General features: G+C 32.4%; 2 protein-coding genes across 6 annotated transcripts; one reads left to right on the forward strand and one right to left on the reverse strand.

Moving 5' to 3' along the window:
- Positions 1–1,006: 1,006 nt before the first annotated feature.
- Positions 1,007–7,304, reverse strand: LOC103498225 (sialyltransferase-like protein 2). 3 transcript variants are annotated; one of them, XM_008460751.3, is made up of 13 exons: positions 6,960–6,996; positions 6,795–6,868; positions 6,593–6,624; positions 6,396–6,485; positions 6,147–6,224; positions 5,843–5,943; positions 5,299–5,491; positions 4,144–4,234; positions 3,988–4,052; positions 3,371–3,525; positions 3,206–3,287; positions 2,322–2,431; positions 1,007–1,743 (listed from the first exon to the last, which is right to left on the reverse strand). In XM_008460751.3, the coding sequence occupies exons 3-13, from the start codon at positions 6,593–6,595 to the stop codon at positions 1,548–1,550; spliced, it is 1,164 nt and encodes a 387-aa protein (XP_008458973.2). In that variant the 5' UTR covers positions 6,596–6,624; positions 6,795–6,868; positions 6,960–6,996; the 3' UTR covers positions 1,007–1,547. The 3 variants fall into 3 exon arrangements, with proteins under 3 accessions (XP_008458973.2, XP_050935904.1, XP_008458971.2); XM_051079947.1 differs by lacking the exon at positions 6,593–6,624 and having other exon boundaries at positions 1,007–1,739; positions 6,960–7,304; XM_008460749.3 differs by lacking the exon at positions 6,593–6,624 and having other exon boundaries at positions 6,960–7,301.
- A 398-nt stretch (positions 7,305–7,702) lies between these two features.
- Positions 7,703–12,141, forward strand: LOC103498226 (phosphatidylinositol N-acetylglucosaminyltransferase subunit C). Of its 3 annotated transcripts, none has more exons than XM_051079962.1 (2): positions 7,703–7,887; positions 11,152–12,141. In XM_051079962.1, the coding sequence occupies exon 2, from the start codon at positions 11,167–11,169 to the stop codon at positions 12,076–12,078; it is 912 nt and encodes a 303-aa protein (XP_050935919.1). In that variant the 5' UTR covers positions 7,703–7,887; positions 11,152–11,166; the 3' UTR covers positions 12,079–12,141. The 3 variants fall into 3 exon arrangements, with proteins under 3 accessions (XP_050935919.1, XP_050935918.1, XP_050935920.1); XM_051079961.1 differs by having other exon boundaries at positions 7,716–7,887; positions 11,149–12,141; XM_051079963.1 differs by lacking the exon at positions 7,703–7,887 and adding an exon at positions 8,163–9,415.
- Positions 12,142–17,074: the final 4,933 nt, after the last annotated feature.

The following is a 17,074-nucleotide window of genomic DNA, read 5'->3' on the forward strand; positions in this document are numbered from 1 at the left end:
TAGTTGTGGAGACCGGCGTTAGGAGCTTCGTTAGGTGTTGAGAGCTTGAAGTTTAAGAATTAATATTTGCTTAAGTATAAGCTTGGTATTAAGTTCTGTTTAAGGATCGAAAAAAAGTTGTTATTAAGTTTCCTCAAGTGTAAAGGTTATTCAAGTTTATCGTCTTATGCTCTTAAGTTATCAAAGTCCAAATTAAGTTTAAGTTTTAAGATTCGGGCGTTTTAGCGTTTCATTTAAAGCGTCAGGGCTATCCAAGTCGCGTTCATACATCCGTAATGCGAGAAAGTGACGTTGCAGGTGGGGGCGTGACATTTTACATATTTAAGTGGTACTTTTTTTATCTCGCAATATCTCACAACAAGTTTCCAACTTCCAAGCTTGAAACACCAACTCCAAATCATTTTTACATTGTTTTAAGTGATTCGAGATGCATATAGACATGTTTTAGATATGATTTTAGCTGCTTTTATTTATCACATCTCGTAGACACTTCGCAACTCCCAAACTTAAAATAGAAAATCCTAGATGACTTGTTTTAGGTGACTTGTTGTGTGGAGTTTTTTAGCTACTAATTTTTATTTTGCAAATATATCATGATTTCCAAACTTGAAATATACTTTTATATACATATTTAAGGTGTTTTAGGGTATTTTACACAATGTTTTGTGGAGATTTTTAGTGACTATTTTTTTTATCTTGTAAAAATCTCGCAAAAAAGTAGCTAACTAACTTTTTAAAACATGTAGCAACAAGTTCGATCTACTCACCTTATATATTCTCAAACAAACAAAAATAATAGGAATGAATCACCTTTTCCATTTCCAATCCCCAAGTCCCAAGTTGACATCCTTTGCTATTTTCAATGTGTCCATTTTGATTTCTCAAAAGAATGGTCTAATTTATGGATTTCTTTACAATCTATAGAAAAAACTTTTTAGGTTTCGAAAGTTACAAACAAAATCAATAAATTCATCTGTAAAATCATTCTAAAGACAGAACAACAACATACGACAAATCGTCTAATACTTCTACAAAATGAATGAGTTTTAGATCGGACTATATCAAAAGCTTCACAAAAGTATTTGAAAGTATTTGAAGCAAGAGATTATAAACCACTCCACTCAATAATCAATATGTGGAGCAGTCAGCAGTCCAAATAAATTCATAATATCAATTTCTATATCAAAATCAACTCACCTCACTAATCCAGACTTTGCAGGAGAAAAAAATTGTTCTCCGACGGGCAGGAACAAGCCTGAATGACAAAGGGCATTTGCAATTACTCTTCGAACTAAATTGCACGAACAATGGGTGAAAAATAACCACTAAGACCTTTTAACGCAGTCACCACCGATGAATGCTCGTGCAATTGCTAGAAAGAGTGATTCAAGAATACATGGACTGAAAAATTCCAAGTTTCAAGACTCTGAAGATGTGCATGCAGAAGTTCTGAATTTCGAAAAAAATGGATGATGTCTTCTTGTCTTTCAATCCTCTGCTGCAACGATGTCTGATTAGAAATGAACTTCATCAATCAATCCATGGATTCAACTTGGTGGCACTGTGCAAAGAAGGCCATGACCAGGATTATGCTCCAAAGGATACATGGTTGTGCTTCTCACATATTTTTGATGGTCAACGGCAGGTTTGCGTAAGCTTGAAATTGATATTGGCTTACTTCTGCTTTGCTTTTTTATGATAGAACATGCAGCCAATGGGTCTCTAGAACCAGCTCCAACCTTCCTATACATTCAAGGACAGCACCAACAGTTCAGAAAAATGATATACTTATACATCGATCAAGTGAACAAACATACTGTATAGGAATTCTTTAGTTTGCATTAGGTAAGCAAATACAATAGAACGCCAAGCATTTACATCATAATCATAGTTGTTGATAATTGCTAAAGAGTTGCGGATCAAGAATTGGACTCCTGCAATCATCAATGCACGTTTTGGGTTGAAATTCTAGGCTAAGAATATAAAATAGACCACAAAGCATAAATTTATATACCAGCCTACTCACCAACTATTCATTTATGAACATGAGCATTGATATAATTTAAAAAATGGCATGACTGAGATGGTCAGTATAATAGTAACTAACTAAAGGAGGTCGCCCGATAAATACATCGAATAGCTGATTTGCTAAGTCTTGACATGCTGTACAGATTCATCGAATGAGATCATGAAATGACATCCATACAATGATTCCTAGTCTAGTAGAAACAAATACATTGATCACCCATGAAGTTCTTTTTTCTTTTTTTTGGTGGGATGGGGTGAGGAATGCAGATGATAATGATCAATGATTCAACTACCTCAATCGTTTCTCAGATGCAACTCTAGCAGCATTAACCATCTTTTGGCTTGGTACCCACTTCACCACCCGGCTAGGGTTAGGTCGCATTGGAGAATGGATTTTGACAAGCTACACAGTTTATAAAGTACTATTACTTCCCAACTAATCCAGCACAGACGAAAGTTTAAGGTTACTACATAACTTGTCTCAATAAATAACAGTTTAACAAGAAAATGAAGTTCCAACAAGCAAGGATGAAAATAACAAAGATTTCAATTTTATGGAAACATCAACAGATGTATTGACAAAATATTGGTTATTAAAGTATATTTATGTAAGTCCAAAAATTGTAAAAGTTATTTAGATTGATAGTTAGGTTGTTTTTACTCAAAACTAAGTGGTCATGTGTATTAGACTAAATATGACATTTTTTTAATGTTTTACGAGCATTTATAAAAGATATCAAAGATATCAATGAATCTTTAATATCGGTGTCATACCCTTTTACTTATGGATACATCACCATGTCAATGGATATTTTAATCCTTGCCACCGAGTGGGCATGCCTTCAATCCTTGAGGATAGATATTCATATTTGTCGTTAAAACATCAAGTAATTTTTATCTATCAATTTTGAATTCTCTTGAGATCTACATTAAAATGAACTATAACAAAGAAACTCATTTAATAAAATCAACAATGAAATTTCAATGACAGGTTTACCACTTGGATATTCTAATATATTCTCATTTTAACTTTTGACAAGATCTATAATCTATCATCAAGGTTTTGATACTTAAAATATTTAGTTTAGTTTTGCCATCAGAAGGGAACTTCTCAGTTGCACTAAGTATATAAAAGCACACAAATTTGAATACACGACATAAATATTAGTAAACTTACACCCAAACATTCCATCATCTGGTAATACGCCCTACCATGAAGAGGTGTATGACCTTGTCGAGATTCCGAAAAGTATCTTGTCCTGAGAACATTTAGTTTCATATCAATAAAGTACAAATTTTACTTCAAATATTAAGAAATAAATTGTAACAACAAATTTCATACCATTCTTTATAACCAGGATCAACAGTGAAACCATACATATCTACAGAGTCACATATAGAGAGAGCAAACTCAAGAGCCTTGAGCCCAGTTCCTTTTGCAGCAGAACCGAATGAAGCACCAAGCATGAGATAGACAGGATTTTTTATTGGAACCTCCTGCATAAATTATGAGAAAACAATAAGCAATCAACTAAATTAGATATTTGATGGTAAAATTTTAAGCGCAAAGCAAATTCAACATTCAAGTTATAGAACTTTCAGTAGAAATGGTACGTAAAACATGATCTATCATTAGCGGTATGACATCTAACAAAAAAATTACTCTTAAGGTAATACTGGAAAATGAAAGATTTCGTTGGTTCAAAGTCTAGAGGATCTTCTACTACAGGCAATGTCGGGATTGAAAAATCCTACAGACGATGTTAGAGAAAAAAACCCTTCATTTTTTGCTTGAACCTTGTTGATGAAAAGAGGAACTAAAAAAACTTCAAGGTAACAAATCACTGAGTTTGGTCCAAACCAGTATCTGTTCTAGAAAGCTGCAAAGCATAGAAATTAAAATCCTGTATTTTCTGCAAAGGTAGTTAAAAAGGAAGTCACTATAAACAGTAAGGGGACCTTAATCATCTTGTTCATGATGTCATGAATTGTTGTTTTAATCAACAAAACCTCCCTTCTTGTTTCTGCAAAATATGAAATTCGTAGTTAGTATATTTCTAAGTTCTAATATTATGTCATTACCAAAACAAATAACAAGTGAAAAGATATTGATACCATCTAACTCCACGACTTTATCCAGAGCTTTTGCAGATCCTCTATTAAGAAGACGAAAGGTGCTCTTTTTACCCACATGGTCAGTATAGTTCTGTGAAAATCAGAATATAAAACATATTAAGAAAATTGTTTTTTAATGAATAACCAAGCTTTCATTGAAAAACAAATAGGCCACCAATAAAGCAAAATAACACCTAATGGACAATCATAATACAAAAAGGTTTTGTCACCGGTGCCCACACAGAAACGTAGATTCTAACAAGGGACCAAACATTGCTCGAAGAAAATTCTAATGTTCCTCTCATCTCAAAGCCCCCCAGAAGATAAGCGCAAACCCCACTTAAAATTTTTCTCACAAAACAAAGGATGAAAAAAGAACTCCTCGAGCATCTCTCTATAATCCCTCTGCCTAGCCTGGCCAAAATTGGACTCCTCAAAAACACGACTCTAAACTACATAAACAGACTTACAACTCCAAAAAATACAATGAAGATCCTCAGCTACCCTCCTATTAAGAACGCAACACTAAGGCTCAATCAAGTTCAGCACCTTCCTTGACACTTTATCTAAGGAGTTAACTGTTCCATAGAGGACCCTCCAAAAACAACGTAACCTTCTTGGGAACTTGCACCTTCACCAATGAGGTAAGCAATATCAACCAAGGGAAGGGGTTAACTATATTGACATAATTAGAGTATTTTTGGGAAATATTATTCTTAGGAAATATTCTTTCCTTTAGTGTCTTTTAATTTGGTTATATATAGTGCAGTAATCTTTGATTATTAATTAATGAAATATAAATGAAATACAAATATTCTATACAAACTAACAAACTACACAAAGAAAAAAGTAATTACAAGAGAAATCAGCAGATAAACTGGGCTCCAAATGACTAACATCTCCCTTCTCCCTGAAGAAGGATGAAGTTCACTCAGTAAAGAAAGAAGGTCGGCAATATCAAGTGTTTCTCTATTAGACAAAGAATGTCAGAATCACAATAGAGGAGGAGGGGTCTCATGCTGACATAGAGCCTTAGTCAATGAACGATTCCTTATCGAGGAAATATGGTATAAATGGAAAATGCAAGGCAAAGTGGGATTGAGAAAAAGTTATTAAAAGGAAAGGAGCATCTAAAATGATTAGAAGAAGCGGAACCTGGATAGGGGCCCCATTTTCCCTGATAACAACATCAAAACCATCTATTTCCTCCCCAAATCTGGTTTTCAAGAGATCTCCAGAATTTCCTACAACAGCACAACGACCATACTGTTTTGGTACATATGGTGGCGTTTCAGGAAGTACTAGGGAAAGTTTCTCCATGCACAATGTTTTATTCACGCAACGATTACTGCAAAAGGAAAAAAGGTCACAATGAGCCTGGCTAGGGGAAACTGACGATGTTCTTCTGATAAGAATGCACATTCGGAAGCTCAAAACACAGCAACATCAACATGTACTTCATTAATTAATGTGCACTTTGCAGTAAACTATACTGCTACAGGAGTTCTTTCCTTATGATTATTAGAAATGAAGTTTAAAACTAAAAATATAATATTGTGGAATTTCAAAATTAAGAAAACGTACATTCAAAATAGGTTGCTCTTTTGCAGTAGAATACAAACCTTCAGCAAGTGATTGGTGTTTACCCATATATTATCAATCATTTCAAGCACAAACTTTTGTAACTGTAATTACTTACAGAAGTACTCCCTTGTTAATCCTACGCCAAGCATACTCCTCCCATCCATTTGGCAAGCCATCAATGTACTCCCTGGTCAGTATGGTGGTACTGTTCCGCACCTAAGCAGTCCACTCATTAAATAATAAATAATTTTAAAACAAGCCTATGAACATTATAAAAGATATGATATAAAAGAAGATCTAATTTAATTTCAAGATGCATCGTTTGAGATAAAAGTAGAAATTAGAATGGGTGACGTTTAATTACTCCAAAACAAAATTGATGCATACAATCTTTTATCAGAAATGGAAAGTCAGCTTACTTGTTCCCAAATTGCCACAGCTTCGCAAAGATTAAATTCATATGATAAGCCTTCAAGATCACCAGTTTTAGGGTCTTTCTGTCCACGTGCAAATTTCAAAGATCTAAGTACTAGCTTTTGTATTAGCTAAATTAGGTTCATAAGAACATAGCGTGGCAGGATCAGGACTTATAAATGGGATTTCATGCTCAGACTTCATCTACTCAACAAATATATGAAAAGTCCATCAGAATGGCAAAGAGAACCTACCCATTTGGGAATAGTATCTTGAGGAAATTTCATTGTAACTAGGCAATAATCATCACCACCTTCAGCTTGTAAACCCAATCCATTCGCACTCTGCAACAACATTGAATAATTAACGTGCAACTACTGAAGAGAATAAAGTTTTTCATTTAAAGGAGCAAAATGTTAAACTACTTTGCACTTGATTGAGATGAACGCACCATCTTCTACGTCGCTAAAACAAAGTAACATCCTAAATCAAATAAATAATGTTAAATATCCCATTCAAAAAGCTCTTCATGTAAACAGCATGTGAAGTCACAAGCTTATGCCTCACAACAGCCAAAGGCAAAACTTTCATCAGCATGTTTTTTCCAGTTGGGAATTAGCAAACTTAGTAAATAATTGGTTTCGAGAACTCACCACACACTTCTGGAAATTTCCCTGAAGAGATTGCAGAGCTTCAAAATCCTCGTCGGAAAGTTGATAATTCCCATCTAACAATAGATACAAGTACAAGTACATGATGAAAGACATACAAGGAATGCAAAAGGAGAAGGAATGAAACAGAAACACGAAAGGTCTTACATAGGTTAGAGACACCGTTAATGTAGATGAGTATAGCGGTAAATCCAGAAGCTAAAGCAAGCAAAAAGGCGAAATGCAACAGCTTCATCTATATAGAAAGAAGCTTGATTGGATCTAAACCTCGATAAGTAGGTATCAGTTCCTTCACTTAACGGATCTCGACGAGAATCAACCTTGATTTGTAATTTCCTGTATCTTGATCCCGCTCTCACTGGAAAGGGTGTTATTCGAAGTTCCAACCAGAAAATTTTCACCCAAAGAGAAAAGGCAAGTCGGTATTTATTTGATTTTGAATTGAATGGTGTCGTTAACGAACCCGTATTCCTCTACTCTGTTTAGGTGTCACACGCATCTGAGAAGCAATTTTAACGTCATCTTTTTTTTTTTTTTTTTTTAATTTTCTGAATTTTGACCCACTCCGACACGATATGGCAAGTTTGAAGAAAGACACTGAAATTCTTTAATATTATTTTTTTTAATAAGGTTTTTTTCAAAAATAAATTTTTTTTGACAAATTAATTTATTATACTAGATTTTTCTATAAAATAAAATATTTTGTGAAGGTTCTATTTTTTACAATTTCTCTTTTTAAAAGTATCATTAAAAGATATTTTAAAAAATAAATTACATCCCTTTTATTTGTTTAATTTCAATATTTTGTCAAAGTTCTATTTTATACTATTTTTTTTTTTTTTACAAGTATCATTAAAAGATATTTTAAAAAATAAATTACAACCCTTTTTGTTTTAACTTCGGCCCTTTTGTAAAAACCAACCCTAACTACTCGTCTTCACTTTCCTCTGGTCCTCTCCAATCTTCAACGTTCTCTCTCCCCCCCCCCCCCCCCTCTCCGATCAGGCGACGACGGCGATTGTAACTCCGATCAGACCAGCCGCATTTTCCCTCCGTTTTGGTTCTCGGTCTAAAGGTTTTTCCCTCTTTCTTTTTCTTTTGTGTATCAATGTTTGAGGAATGTTCCAACTGGTTTGAAAGAGCACATATATGTTCGTTCATTCATTACTTCATATTAATATGCAGTCCCAACCTAGATGTTGAAATTTATATGAGGCCTTGGGCTTTTGTGGTGAAAAAATTTATGTATTTTTGTATTTATTTCATGTGGAATGTGTACATATATGGTGTGAGGCTGTGAGTTTTTAGAATATTATCTGGAATTTTTGGTATGTTTTAATGAAGTATTGTTATGTTTTAACATATATGAGTAATCTATCAACGTACTATCTCATATATTATTTTAAAAAACAAATAATTATAACGTGTCTCTAAATGTGTCTTGTCCTACTCTTCTAGAAATGGGATGTATCGTCACGCCGTATTGTGCGTCGGTGTTCATGCTTCCTAGGAAGTGGGTATCATCAAATAATTATTCAATTAGAGGATTAGTGGAAAATGAAACTCAAAATCAATAAAGGTTTATTTGAATGGCTTGTATGATGTCTTTTGGCCTATTGTTGCTCCTAGCACTTTCATGAGGTTAATGAACAAGGTCCTTCATCCATTTCATTTACAAATTTATTGCTATATATTTTGTTGACATATTATTTATAGTTTATAGAAGTATTTTGACGACATATTAGTTATAGTTTATAGCAAAACTACAAAAGAAAATTTAGAACACCTAAATTGCCTTTTGACAATCTACCAATTATACATCAACCCCAAAAAATTCCTTATTCTTATCAGTGAAATACTTTCTTGGTTTTATCATTGGGGATTCGGGAATTTAGGTTGACACTAGGAAGATTCAAGCCATTACTGATTGCCCCCCACCAAAGTTTGTCAAGGACACCCAAACTTTTCTTAGTTTTGCTTCTTTTCATAGAAAGTTAAAATCTTTTAATTCTGTTACTACACCCTCGACAAATTGCTTCAGATAAAGAAATTTTGAATGGGGTTCTGATGAAATAAATATTTTATATGCTGTTCAGAATAAATTAGCGAATAGCCTACTTTTCTGTCTTTACACTTCCTTTTGTCCAGGGATGCTTGTGGTGTAATGTAAGAGTTGGGATGTTTTGGCTCTAAACGACCATCCTATTCAATATTTTAGTGAGAAACTCATGCTCTCTAACAGAGTTGGTGCAAGTGTGGTTTACAGGATTAGGTTAGGTGCGGCTTGTGATTCTGTACTTCTTATCTGTTGGGGGATATTTTCTGTTGTTATTTTTTCCATATTTTGTATAACCTCAATCTGCTCTGAAATGCCTTAGCCTTATCCTCCATTTGGAAAAGTAAAATCTCCAAGAACTTTTTGTCTTATGTTTGACTTTGGAAATTAATACCCTGGACCAAAGACAATTTCTTTTGTGCTTGTCCCGCAATTTTCTCATTCCCTGTGGAATGCTTGAGTTTGTTCGGGTGGGTAAAGGCAGAGGTTGCAGCGCTATCGATTGTGGAGGTGCTTCCAGTGTTGTTAAGATGCAGCCGAGCCTGAGGTGAGAGGCGAGGCCTTAACGCCTTGCAAGTAGTACCCAAGGCGAGCACATTTAGTAACATAAGGTGCTCGCCTTTTGTGCGAATCCAAGCGCTTGCCTTGTACAATTGCTCAATTTTTCTTTTTGAAAAAAAAAAAATTCTTATCCTAGGATTAAAAGGAAGTATCAAAGTTTGTAAAGGTAGAATTAAAGAAAAATCAAAGAAAGGAAGGAGAATTAAAGAAGAAAAAGAGTCAAAGTAGAAATGAAATCATGTTTATTTCTTGATCTTTTTCAAATATTTTTTTTCCTCAAGATTATTCGAGTTAATTTCTTTCTAGTCTTATGTATTTTTTATTTATGTTATTGATATTTATTATTTTATTAACTACGCCTCACTTCAATTAGACGACGCCTTTTAGGCTCCTTTTGAGGTGGTTAAAAAGTTTGTTGTCTTGTGCACCTTGCGCTTTGAAAATACTGGGTGCTTTTGAACCCTCTGTTATAGGATAAGAGCAAAATTTTGTGACGGACTTGTTTCCTTGGAGTGTTGGGGAATTTGACTTGAGAGGAAAAACATAACCTTCTAGATAGATTGGGGGAGGAGGTTGGGGAGGTAGTTAGGTTTAATACGTTCTTATGGGCATTTGCCACCTAACCTTTTCTTTTAACTATGAGCTTGAACAGAGTTGGAGGGGCAAAAAAAACATAGTTGGAGCAATTGTAGTTTACATCATTGCTTTTTGTCCTTGTTAACTGCTTTGTTTTGGGCTCCCTGATTTTTTGTATTTATCCTACCAATTTGGTTGCATCTTCTGATATTCTCATTTTTCCTCTTTGGCTTGTTATCTTTATCGGTTCTGTTTCCTTCTCGGTTGGTCATCTTCTATTTTGGTGTTTTCTCCAATGTTTAAAATGCTTAAGGCGGCTTTGAGGCTTTTCTTCTTGAAGAGATGAGGCGTAAGCCCAAAATAGTGAATAAAAAACAGTTTAAAAATCCTAAATTCGTATGACAAGTACTATTCAACACAATTGTGGTATGACTAAGTTCTACTAAACATGATTGTCATATAAAAGTGGAAAACTAACCCCCATAATTTTCACTTGGTCCAGGATTCTAAAAGGATATCTTTATCATCACTACTACTACTATTATCAATTAATACTATAATTTCTGTGAACAAGTTTTTAAAGTAACAACAGTGAAAGTAGTCTTAATTCAAATCGTCACAACTCAAACCTTAATATTTTCGAAGAAGCTAGGCAAATCACTGTTATTTTTTTAATTATTAGACAAGGCGCATAGATTTTAAGTCTCAAAGTATTTTCACAAAGGCATAAGCTTCTTCTATGAGAGGTGTATTGCTCTCAACGAAGGTGTAAGTCTCAAGGTTAGAACTTAGAGTTTTGCCTCAAGGCGAGCATTGAGACATAAGCCTCTATAGCTTTTTAAATCATTGCTTTATTCCATATTGTACTCTTTGGATATTTTATTCATCAAGTATGAGCGCGGTTTGATTCTTTTGGATCGGATTCCTTTTATGCTGTAATGTGGTTCCTCCTTTTCTGTAGTTACATGTTTTCTCCTTTTCGGTGGGCTTTGTTTTTTTGTATGCACTTGTTTTTTCTGTCATTTTTCCCAAACCTTGTTTTAAAACTTATATATATATCTTATGCCAGTTGATCTCTAAGTATATGGAACTTGACTTTCATTTGTTTTTAAGACACTGTAACTAAAACACTTCTAATATTAGCAGGTCATTTGGTTTGCCATGGATTCTAGCACCAGTGGTGGCAGTTATCACACACAGCCCAAATGGAGAAAAGTGGCCTATGGAGGTATGCAACCTGGGTTTGATGACAACCACACCGACGAGTCTTTTCTTGAAGATATTGTCATGAATGCCAATGTTGTCAAGAGAGATATCCTAAAGGTGATGCTGGACTCTGTTTCCATATCCGAATATCTGTGCATTGTCACCCTTGTTGGCTTGGTTTGGACATACACACTTAGATCAACTCTTGATGAGAATTCCCTCTTATTTCTTGACATTGGTCTTCTTGGTTCAGGATTCTTAATTCTTCTTTTCACTGAAGGCTCACTCTCATTGAACCTTCTCTTACACTATATTCTTAATATATCCTATTTCACAACTGGGTTGTATGTCTTGGCTCCCATCTATCAAACCCTAACTAGATCCATTAGCTCAGATTCCATATGGGCATTGGCAGTTTCACTTATTATCCTCCATCTTTTCCTACATGATTACTCAGGTTCCACTGTTAGGGCTCCAGGGGATGTTAAGAATCCAAGCTTAACCAGTTGTATTTCTTTAAATGCTTCTATTGTGGCCTCTGTTCTTATTGCTTCACGCCTTCCATCTCGGTCACATGTGTTCGCCATAATGCTGTTCTCTTTGCAAGTTTTCCTTTTTGCTCCACTGGTGATTTATTCCATTAAGAAGTATTCTCTTCATCTTCATCTCTTATTTTCTTTCTGTTTAGTAACAGTTACTTTGGTTTACGTTTATTTCTTACACCAGTTATTTTTTATTTTGTTGGCGAGTCTATTGATTTTTGTAACCATAGTTTGTCCTTATTGGCTCATACGAATCCAGGAATTTAAGTTTGAGATTAACGGTCCCTGGGATGAGGCCAAGCTTTGTTTTGATATTAGAGACTGAGATTATTTATAGAAATATTAAAAAGGAAAAAATAAGAAGTTGAGAAAGATTATTTCGACGAAAGTCAAATTGAAATTGTATTTTGGATGTTTATGGTTAAAAGTTCATGAGTTTGGAATTAGATTCATACTTAATTTCCTTAGTTATCTTTGACGACAATTTTATAGACATATTGGATTGAGTTTCGTTTCCATTTCCTCGGTGTATTAATCAAATAAGCACTGGTGGTTCTTTTTGCAAAGCTTTGACAACCATTTTCTGTATCTCATTTATGCCAAGTACTAGAGACCTATAATACTCTTAAGCCTTGTAGGGAAGTTGTATTTAATTAAATTCTCAAACTAATGTCAGGGTCGGACTAAAATAAAGTTTATATTGACATGATAAAGGAGAGAAACAGTTTATACTTGACATGATAAGGGAAAAAAAAAGTCTCAAATTAATTATTATATCAATCAAAATCCTCTATATTTTATATTTAGGAGTGAATCAATTTAGACTGTTTATTTGGATTTCTTTTTTAAAGTTGGTAATGTAAATTTGGTGTATTACTTTCTTAATTGTAGGGATCAAAGAAATTTGAGACTGCGATGCACGGATGTTTTTTTCAATCGTTTTATAGTTATTCCAATTAAGAGTTTTCTTTTTCTTTTTTACGGATATAGTATAAGTTTATTTTAATTGAGTTATATTTTATCGGCGAATGGTCTAAGTTTATCAAAAGATCATTAATATAAAAGGTACACATGTTTCTTAAAAACAGTTTAGTGTATTTTTCACGAATAGAAGGAAAAATATATTTTTTTCTTATTAAATATCTTTCTAAATTCCAAATTCTAATTTTCAAAAATACTTTTTCTTATTAAATATTTTTTCAAATTTCAAATTTCAATCTCAAGTTTTTTTGAAAAAGATATATATTAATAAAATATGTTATTAAAAGGTATATTAAAAAAATATTTGCAATCTTCCGATATTAAATATCTTTTTAAATTCCAAATTTCAATCTCCAATTTTTTGAAAAAATATATATTAATAAAATATGTTATTAAAAGGTATATTAAAAAAATATTTTCAATCCTTCGATATTAACAAAATGATTTGTTGTCATAACTTTTTTTCATTTTGATTCTAAAAGAAAATGAGATTTTCTTGCTATACAATAGAATTAGATATTTTGATTCTAAAAAAATTAGATATTTACATTTTCATACAATAGAATTATTCTTGCATTTTCTATTTTGATTCTAAAAAAATAGATATTTTGTTAATATCGGTGGATTGCAAATATTTGTTTAATATATTTTTTAATAACATGTTTTTTGGAGATTGGAATTTGGAAAGATATTTTTGAAAATTGAAAATTTGAATTTGAAAATATATTTAATAAGGAAAGATATTTTTGAGAATTGGAATTTTAAGATTTAAATATTTAACTTATATATATATTAAATAGTGAAAAAAAGGTGTGGGGTTTACATGTCATCTCATTGAAGTCATGGATCCCATCCATGACTTCTAAGCAAAGTCGTATACCCGTTACACGACTTCGCCCAAACTACCTTATTTTTGTCAATAGTTTTCATTTTATCCTATTTTTGACATTAATTTTAAAAAACACATTATTTTTTTTTAAAAAAATTATCATATCTTTATGTATAGATTGTGGAAGTAAAAGGGAATGACAACACAAGTAGAGTCGCTATAACTAATTACAAATAACATGACAACTTGAGGTGTAAACATATATCCATAGGTGGTAGGTGACTGTTTTAGAAAATGACAGATTTGCATTCTTTTTTTAGGGGTGTTCATCAGTCGAGTAGCGTCGATCTTCAGCTCTAATCGATACCAAGCACCCACCTATCAGTTTAGATTGACAAATGGTCATTGATTGTGCAGAGACCTGTTGTTGCACTTCGGTCTTCCAATACACGATAAGTTCAGATTCAACAACAAGTACGGCAAAAACAGAACAACAATGACAGGATGGATTGATTGAGAAACTAAAAGGCTTCAACACATAAAAAGATTAATATACGGCTGAGTCGTAATCAAATAAATCACCCAAAGTTAATAGGTGCTCGAATTTAATTATAATAAAATGTTAATTGTCAAATATTCATAATTCTTAAAACTTGGGTGTCCTAAGGACCTAAACTCATTGGTCAACTATATGAAGAAGCCTCTACGTTCTAAATTTATAAATGTGGGAATACTTTGAAGAGTGAAATAATGTATATTTTCTTTTTTCAAATTTTTCATCCAAATAAGACCTAGGAAACAAACTATTTATACAGGGGTTATTTGGAAAATAGGGGTGGTTTAAAAAAAAAAATGGAAAAAGTTGTGGTTTTGAAACTATTTTAGTAAAAGGTGGAAATTTTGGCTTTGTAGGAATGTTTCTTTTAAATTTTCTCTCACCTGAATGCGGCTCCATTCTTCGGAAGAAACGAAAAGCAATGCTCATTTTAATGCACCTTCATTTTTTTTTATTTTTTTTTTCAACTTTTCATGATAATCATTTTTTTTTTCTAATTTTCAACTTTTTTTTTTTACACTAAAATCATTTTCAATAATTTTGGTAATCATTTATTATTCCTATTTTTTTAGAAATTTCTTGAAAAATATAACAAAACACGAAAAATTTAACACTATATAGAACAATTTTGAAATAGAAAAAGGCTTACTAGCCCGTAACGTGAAATAACAAACATATCCTACGATTAATTAGTCACACGCGTGAAAAAACGATTTTGTGCCTAGGTTAAATGATTTTATACCCAGTTCAAACGATCTTGTACCAAATCTAAACGATCTTGATACACGATTTTGTACGATCTTATACCCTTGTACTCAACCTAAACGATCTAATACCCATGTACTAAGTCTAAACGATTTTATACAAAGTTTAAATGATCTTGTGTCAAATCTAAATGATCTTACTTTACAATCTTGCACTCTTGTACCAAGTATAAATGATCTTGTGCCAAATCTAAACGATCTTACTACACGATATTGTACTCTTGTACCAAGTATAAATGATCTTGAGCCATTGTATCTAGTCTAAACGATCTTGTAACAAATCTAAATGATCTATTAGGTGATAGTAGTCTATCGCTGTCTATCTAGAATAGACAACGAATAGACAACTAATCGTTTAAATATTAGTATACGATCATTTAGATCATGTAACAATATTGTTCAGGTCATGTACCAAGAAGAAAGAAAAGAAAGATGAGAGATGAAGAAGAAGGAAAAAAAAATTTTGGAAGAGAAAATGAATAAATGACAAACAAGAAGTAGAAATATGGAGAAGAAGTAATAAAACGAAGAGGAAAAGAATAAATAGTAAAGAAAAAGAAAAACAAGTAAAGAGAATAATGATCTCACAATGTTAAAAGACAACAAAGGGCAAATATGATATTTATGAAGAAACAAATGTGACTTCTTGATCTTTAATTCTTTGTTAATATTTTTTTTTTCTTTTAGCTTCCAAAATTTTAATCTTTGTTTCATTTTTGTTTTTCTATTTTTTTTTCTTATTAGCTTTTAATACGCTTTATATTTTGGAAAGTATTTTAATACATCAAATTTTAATCGTTAAATAAATAAAATGATATAGGTATTACAATTAAATATGGGTGGGAAGATTTGAACCCAATAACTCTTGTCCAATCCAAGACCTCTTGTCCACGTACGAGTATAAAGATGTGCCAATTGAGTTAAGCTCTTGTTGGCGTAAAAAAAAAAAAGAGATATTTTCACGAAATTTTCGAACATAAAATAATAAATAAGGAAAGTTAATATTATATTTGTTTCCCTTTAAAACATCTTTTGGAATTAAATTCCGAAAGGGGATGGGATTTGTTGGTTGACAATGAAGTTCCCCGAAACAAAACCCTACCCCTATAAATACGGTAACAACAATAACAATAACTACTAGTAATGATAATTGATTAAACCATGTGAAATAACAAAAATATCTGTCTATTAATTGGTACGTAAAAAGCTTGGACCATGATTTCACATAATCTTGTAGTTTGGCCAAATCTAAATGAAACGATCATTTATCGATATCTAAACGATATTGATACAAAATCTTGTACCAAATCTAGACGATCTTGACCTTGGCACACGATCTTGTACCAAAATCGTTTGGATATCAATACACATTCATTTAAATGTTGGTAATCTATCACTTATGTATATGAGATAAATATTGATTTATCTCTATTTATATGAGAATCACTTATCTATTTGAGATAAATATTGATCTATCTATATCTTAAAAAAAAAGAAGAAGAAGAAGAAGAAGAAGAAGAAGAAGAAGATGAAAGATGATGAAGAAGAAGGAAATTTTGAGAAAGGAAATGAAGAAATTAAAAAGAAGAAGTGCGAGAATGAAGAAGGAAAAGTAATAAAATTAGGAAGATGCAATAGTGGTAGCTAAAAATTGAAAAGCAAGAGGAATGAATGAATATAAAGATGGAGAAGAAATAGTTAAAAATGTAACAAAGCAAAAACAAAAACGGGAGAAGTTAGGGTATGATATAGTTTATTTTAATAGTGAGACAAATTTGAAAAGAAAGAATAAAAACCGAAACCTATAAATTGTTTTATTGTTTTTTTTAAAATAAAAGAAAGAGAGGGATAAAATAAAAGAAGAAAAAAAGAGTGAATGGTTCATTGGGCAAAAGGGGATATAGCTGAATTTTTTTACCTTCCATTCCGGTTCAAACCGGAACCCGAAAGGGTACAAAAACCACAGGACAACCCCCAGTGAAGTGAAGTGAAGTGAAGTGAAAGTGAAAGTGAGATAATAAAATAAAGTAAAATATGAAAAATTAAAAAAAAAAAAAAAAAAAAAAAAAAAAGAAGAAGAAAAAGAAAAAGAAAAAGAAAAAGGTGATGGATGTAGGCCCCCACCTCCAATCAAATCAAGAATCTCCACTCTACGATCTACGACTAAATCATCAAATTAGGGGTGTACTAG

The sequence above is a fragment of the Cucumis melo genome, chromosome 12 (assembly GCF_025177605.1).
Source record: "Cucumis melo cultivar AY chromosome 12, USDA_Cmelo_AY_1.0, whole genome shotgun sequence".
Classification (NCBI taxonomy): domain Eukaryota; kingdom Viridiplantae; phylum Streptophyta; class Magnoliopsida; order Cucurbitales; family Cucurbitaceae; genus Cucumis; species Cucumis melo.